Source organism: Mauremys reevesii, linkage group 4 (genome assembly GCF_016161935.1).
Source record: "Mauremys reevesii isolate NIE-2019 linkage group 4, ASM1616193v1, whole genome shotgun sequence".
Lineage (NCBI taxonomy): Eukaryota > Metazoa > Chordata > Testudines > Geoemydidae > Mauremys > Mauremys reevesii.
The window spans coordinates 84,964,770-84,971,944 of NC_052626.1; the positions used below are offsets into that span (position 1 = coordinate 84,964,770).

The window sequence follows — 7,175 nt, forward strand, 5'->3', positions numbered from 1 at the left end:
AAATTGTCAACCCTGGTCCCTGGGGCTCTGCAAACATCACCAGCTGAGTGCCAGCCCCTTGGGGACGATGCAGGGAGGAAACTCTCCCCATACTCTCCAGCTCTGACAACCATAAAGGTTTGTCTCCCTCCCCGCACACGGCCCTTAGAAGTCTGGGACGGAGTTCCTGAGATGTGTGGGAGGAGACATCTGCAGTCTCAGGGATGCGGGGCCCTTCCTGGCCATGCTTTGGACCTCAGCCCACCGAGACACATAGAGATACCATCCCCGTAAGCTTGGAGACACAAGGACGGCTGCAGAGGGGTCTGGCTAGCCACCCGTCCTTTTAGCCATCCACTGTACATTTCTGCATCTATCCAGCTCTCTCCTCTTCTGTCCATCTCTCTCTTTCTTTATTGTCCTCTGCCTTTCTCTGTCCTTCTACCAATTCATCTCTGACTTCCTCTCTTTCTCCACATCCATCCTTCTCTCCATCTGACTCCCCCTCTCTATTTCCATCCACCCATTCCAAGCCTCCGTCAGCCCACACACACTCAGTAACTCTCTCTCTCTCATCTCTGCCTTTTCTAATGTTCCCAGCACTGCAGTCGCTGGGTTCTCAGGAGCCTCTTCCCACTGAGACAGGCTTTGGGCATCCCCACCAGGCTTGGGTTTCCAGAGCCAGAGGTGGGTGTGCTGCCCACACAGCAGGTGGACAGAGTTAGTTGATTTCCTTACCCCCCTGCTCCCAAACCCCATAGACATTCAGCCCCTCAGCCTTGGGTGCCTCATATCCGGGCTCTGCAAGCACAGAGCGGGTTTCAGTGAAGGGGAGCAGGGATTGCAGCTAAGACTCTGCCCTGGTATCAGAGCATCTGAACAGCCCGGAGCTGTTCCGGCAGGAGCGGTCTGGGGAGAGCAGATCCGGAGGTGAATGGAGGTGAGTCCGATGAGGAGGGGGTTTGAAATAGGCAGAGTGAGGGAGTTGGAAAGGGAACAGCACAATGAATGGAGACAGACAGGCAGACAGACTGACCAGGGGATTATGATGATTAGAATGGATGGATGTTTCCTGCCACATCTCCAAAATCAGGAGATAATTTGTTACCAGCATAGGCTTATCAATAGCACAGATGCTGTGGCCCCAATCTGAATTGGCTGGACAGAGCCTTGGTGTGAGTCCAGCAGGTGCAAGGATCTGCAGTGGTGGATCTCACTGGAGTATCAGGAGCAATTCTCTTTGAAACCAACCCTCTTCCCCACCTTACTTTCCTCCTAAAGTTTTCTTTCTCCCTCAGTCTCACTCTGGAGCAGATCCTCAGTGGATCCACTGCTCCACTTGTTCAGTAGAGCAAGTTATATTACAGTTGAACCTAGACGCTCCCACAGAGGTGGGTCCCCATCGTTCAGGGACTGCACAGACACACATCGAGAGACAGTCCCTGACCCAGCTAAGATCAGCAGGGTGACCAGATGTCCTGATTTTACAAGAACGGTCCCGATTTTTGGGTCTTTTTCTTATATAGGCTTCTATTACTCCCACCCCATGTCCCGAGTTTTCACACGTGCTTTCTGGTCACCCTAGAGATCAGGGCCCTGTTCTTTAGGGTGCTGCACAGAGTCACAGTAAATGAAGGACACACAATCGATACTCCAATCTAAGAAGGCAAGACAGATAAATGGAGGGAGAAAAGGAAGATTATTGTTCTCATTTTAGAGATGGGACCCAAGACTCAGAGAGTCAAAGTCACTATCCCCAAATCACCCAGTGACTCTGTGTCAGTGCTGGGTACTGAAGCCAGCTCTCCAGAGTCCTCAGACAGGACTTATCGTCTGGACCATTCTTGGGGATAAGATCCTCCCCTCCCCTCTCACTCACTTACGTTTGTGTCTTCCAGACTCTTCCCAGAGAATCATAGAAGATTAATGTTGGAAGGGACCTCAGAAGGTCATCTAGTCCAACCCCCTGCTCAAAGGAGAACGAATCCCCATGTCATCATTCCATTTTTACGCCCATCACCCCATGGCTATCACTACACTATGTGGGACTGCCAGTAAATTGGGCAGAATGCAATTGCCAGAGTCACTTTTTTATAGTTTTTCCATCAATACCACAGCCGCTCCCCAGCTCATCCCAGCTTTTTGAAAACCATAGCCAACGACCCAGCAAGTTTAACTAACTCCTGTCAAATGTGCTACTGAGGAGTCTGTTTCCTTTCAACATATCTCCACTCCTTGTCTTCATCTTTCTGGACACAGGCCATTTTTGAAAGAATGGCCAAACAGCCTTGCTCTCTGACAACCATCACCAACTGTATCTTCCTCCCTGTCTTCTTTCTCATTCAGATTTCTCTCCCCCCACATTCTTCCTTCCAAGTCTCACATGCATGGATGTACTTATTCAGAGGTATAAAAGCCTCAGTAGGTGCCCATGTTCCTGTCAGGGAGTCCAAAGTATTTGTAACATTCTTAGCCTTTTTGGGTGACACTGATAGAGTTAGAGGAGGGGAGGAGAAAGGTGGGAGATCAGGAATGAAGATGAAAGTGAGGATGGGGGGAAAGTTGAAAATATACAACCTGGGGGGAGAAGAGATTGAATGAGGATGTGATGAATTCTAGCTACATACAGTGTTTGGTATCATATTGACCACTGTCTTAGAAATGCAGACAGACAGGGTGGGTGAGCTGATTTCTTTCATTGGAGCAACTTCTGTTGGTGAGAGAGACAAGGTTTTGAGCTTACACAGAAAGGTACTGAGTGTCACAGCTAAGTAGAAAGAGGAAAAGAAGCCTAAATAGTTAACACATTTTCAAGGGATCGTTCAAGGTAAAGTTGCCAGTGAACTTGTCCCCGTCATAGAGGAATGGGCAGGGGAGAGAACCTGGAATAGGAGGCTCAGTGGGTCACAGATTGTTATAATAAGCCATATATCCAGCCTCCCTGTTCAATTCGTGATTTTAGTGTCTAGCAACATTATGAATTTACAACACAGACTTGATGGGATCCACATCCTGAGCCCCTTCTTCTGGCGTTCAAACAACCCCCAAGCTCACCATGCTCAGCATCATAAGCAAGCCCCCCACAGAGCAGGACACACCAACTCAAAGTGGTACCAGACCTTTCCAGAACAACAGACACAAAACCCGCAGCCATATTTCCATTTCTATGATGATCAACACCATTCACAACACGGCTTTCAAGATCCATTACTCTAAAACACACCAATCACAACATGTGGTGTATCTCCTCCAGTGCACTAAGTGCCCCAACAACAAATTTTTGGGTGAAACCAGACAATCACTATACTCTTGAATGAACTCACACAAGAAAATGATAGAAGACAAAAATACCCTATAACTGGTGGGTGAAAACTTGACAAAAAATGATCGCTGTATTTATGACCTATGAATTGTCATCCTGCACAAAACCTTCAAAAGACCAGACTGGGAGCTTAAATTCATAACTTTGCTTGACACTGAGAAAAAATCTATATCCAACTAACCCCACCCCCATCTGCTTATTTTCCCCTGTCCTTTCCCCTCAATGACTGGAAGCATGTTATAGACCACTTCACCATGAATGGTCCATTGAAATATGTTTTAAGTACTTATACTGAAAAATCTGCTTCACTTTGCATTTAGCTGTGACACTCTGAGTACATTTCCCAGACCTGCAGAAATGCTCTGTGTGACCTCAAAAACTTCTCTCTCTCACCAATGGAAGCTTCTCTGTTACCCTAGATTTGATGGATGTGTGTACACCAGAATGCAATCAAGTTAATTGCAACCATATTCTGTGTATTGAGACATTGTGAATTAATAAAATGGAACACCAGACAGTTAGGAGTAATTGGAAAACAGCTTTTAAAGGTAAGGTGAAGACTAGCTGGGAGTTTCTGCTAATCAGAATGGGAGGAGGGGAAAGAAAGGTCAACAAGGGAGATTGAAAACCTTGGTGGATGGAAGACCTGGAGTCTGGGCACCTCTGATAGAAATTTATTGAAAGTTAGGAAATGTGATGATTTTGTAAAGGTTATTGTGACCTTTGTGTTTTGTAGAAGTTAGTTATAAAAGATCAGTGAATTGAGTGGATTCTGGAGCAGTCCTCTGAAGCCATTTAGAGAGATGTTTTTCTTGACATCTTTTCTCCCCGGTAGGTGAGCAACTGTCCATTCACAACCTGCTGCTAATTACTCAATACCGATCCAGTTTTTAGGTAAATATCTGGGATGCTCTAAATCTATTGCTTATGTCTGTGTGTGCTTAGCGCTAATAAACTGCAGGTTTAGATAGTGTCCTCTTACTTGCATTAATATTTCATCAGGCAGAATTGCTGTGTTCCCTGACACCACCTGGAGTGAAACAGTTAAGTTTCCCCTGCTGTGGGTTCTGAAAACCGTTGGTAACAGGTCCAATAAAAGATATTACCTCATCCGCTTCATCTCTCCAATACCCTGGGACGGACCCGACTACAACAACACTGCAGAAAGACAGATGAGAGATTTCCCTGACCTTTGCATAAACGTATGCAGTGCTGCAGGTGGGTCATTCCCAGGTTATCAGAGATTCCAGTCTTTCCCTAATCCATTCACTTAACACTTACCTGTCTCCTAGGACTCAAGGCTACCACCCACTATCAATCCCAGCACTAGCACCTATGATTACACATCTTTTTGCTTGGGATATTTTTCACCCTTATTCTTTCTGGCCCCTACAGGTGATGTATGGCAAAGGGTCACGGGAAGATGGAAACCAAAGCTCCTTGGGGGAATTCATCCTGCTAGGGGTGTCTGATCAGCCACAGTTGGAGCTGCTGCTCTTTGCGCTCATTTTAATCTCCTACACCATGACCTTGCTTGGAAACACCACCATCATCTTGGTCTCATGGCTCGACCCTCATCTCCACACACCCATGTATTTCTTCCTCAGGAACCTCTCTTTCCTGGACCTCTGTTACACCACCAGCGTTGGCCCCCAGATGCTGCTGAATTTCCGAAGCACCCACAAATCCATCTCTTGGGCTGGCTGTGTGGCCCAGCTTTACGTCTCCCTCTCTCTGGGTTTAACCGAGTGCCTCCTGCTGGCCATCATGGCCTATGACCGTTATGCCGCCGTCTGCCAGCCACTGCGCTACACCGCCATCATGAGCCACCGATTCTGTCTGCAGCTGGCGGCCACTGCCTGGTTGTGCTGCTTCGGCAACTCCATGCTGCTGACCATTCGCACCATGAGGTTGTCACGGTGTGGGAGGAACGAAATTGAGCACTTCTTCTGCGAGGTGCCGGCACTCCTCAAACTGGCATGTGTCGACACCTCTGCCAATGAGGCCGAACTCCTCGCCAGCTCAGTGATTTTCCTGCTGGGTCCACTGGGCTTCATCCTGTTGTCCTACGGCTACATAGGTGCCACCGTGCTGAAGATTCGCTCAGTGAAAGGCAGGCTCAAGGCCTTCAACACCTGTGCCTCCCACCTGGCCGTGGTGTTATTCTTTTATGGCACGGGCATTTCCACATATCTACAGCCTCCATCCAGCTACTCCCTGCACCAGGGCAAGATAGTAGCCCTCTTCTACACCATGGTGGCCCCCATGCTCAACCCCGTCATCTACACGCTGAGGAACAAGGAGGTGCACAGGGCGCTGCAGAGGGTGCTGAGGAGAAACATGACCACCCAGGGGGTCTGAGCAGGGAGAGCAATTGGCACAAAACCATTTCTATCTCTCATGGCTACCATAACGTCTTCTGTGCCCATGTGGAGCCTTCTTCTCTCTCCACAGCCCCGGCCCTCTCCACCCACACAAACCCTTTGGCCTCTCCCACTCTGCAGAACAAGCCTGCCCTAATCTGCCCCACAACATGCCTTCCTTTCCCATTCCACACAAACCATCTGTCACCAACACAACACCCCTGCCCTCTGCTTTGCAATTCGACCAAGGACTATCTTTGGTGGACCTCCAGGAACAATCCCTGTTCTCCTGCCCAAAGAGATTATTCTTATTCCTTTCTGTTGTGGTAGCAATGAGGCTGCAACTGAGATCAGGCCTGTGCCAAGCGCAGCACAGACACCGAACAAGTTACATTTCCTTCCCCAGCTGATATCAGGGCCCCATTGTTTCGGGCACTGCACTGACACACAGCAGTAGGCAATCCCTTCTCCAACTGAGATCAGGGCCCCGTTGTGATGGGCACTGCACAGACACAAATCAAGGGACAGTCCCTGCTCCAGCTGAGGTCAGAGCCATCTTCTAGGGGACCAGAAGATATCTGAGTTCAATGGCTTCTCAATGAAACTAGCGCACATCTGGATAGAAGAATGGATTAAGTCAGTGAAGGTAGCTCTATAGGTTTTGAGAGTACCTGAAGAAGACCATGTGGATTTTGTGGAAGAATATCTCAAATTCCAGGACAGATCCACAGTGAAGTTCATGGCAACAGCTAACAAGCCAGACATAGAGAAGACATTTCAGTTGTATGCAAACAAAGCAGAACCAGATTCAAAGAATTCTATGAGCTGCCACAGAATCCAGGTGGGATCATTTGGGTCTACTCATATGAGCTCCAGGAGAGAATGAGCCAGGTGAAATGCTGGGACCCACAACAAGTTTGGGACATGAATATGGTCCTGGAAGCGTAGTTAGCGCTGGGGCCCGGGGATGACTCCCTCCATTGTGAAATGAACAAGAGTTCTAAAGAAGAGTCCAGTAAGAATTTCCATGAACTCGTGCAAGCTGCCATTACATGGTCTGAATTAGAGCAAGTTCCTGGGGAAGAGATGGGGAAGCTCAACCCCCTACACAAAGTGGAGGCCTAGGTAATGCATCTAACTGGGGAAAGGCTTTTTCCCAAACGCAGTTAACACTGGAAAATTTAAATGAAACTAGCCAACAAACAGGAGGTGATGGTGAAAACAGTGACTGAGGGAATGAAAAGTAAAATCTCCCTTAGTATGCCTGAGGATCCCAAAGATTCCCACTGAAGGATATCTAGGGCACGTACATTTGCTACACTTGTGAAGGGCCAGGGAATACTAGCTCAGAATGTCCACTGCGAAAGAGTCCAGAGCCCCAGGTACTCAAAACCAAAGCTGTATCAGGAATGAGTGTCCCATGTACAGTAGAAGGCCAAGCAGTGGCAGAAGGATTCCTAGGCCTGTCCTTTGTGGAAAATCAGTCTGCATACAGTGCTGAGAGGCTCGGA

At 48.1% G+C, this 7,175-nt stretch overlaps 1 protein-coding gene across 1 annotated transcript; it reads left to right on the forward strand.

Moving 5' to 3' along the window:
- Window positions 1-4,699: 4,699 nt before the first annotated feature.
- On the forward strand, window positions 4,700-5,662 carry LOC120403949 (putative olfactory receptor 2B8). Its single transcript, XM_039535977.1, has one exon. It carries the CDS (start codon window positions 4,700-4,702, stop codon window positions 5,660-5,662), a length of 963 nt encoding a protein of 320 aa, XP_039391911.1.
- The last annotated feature ends 1,513 nt before the right edge of the window (window positions 5,663-7,175 follow it).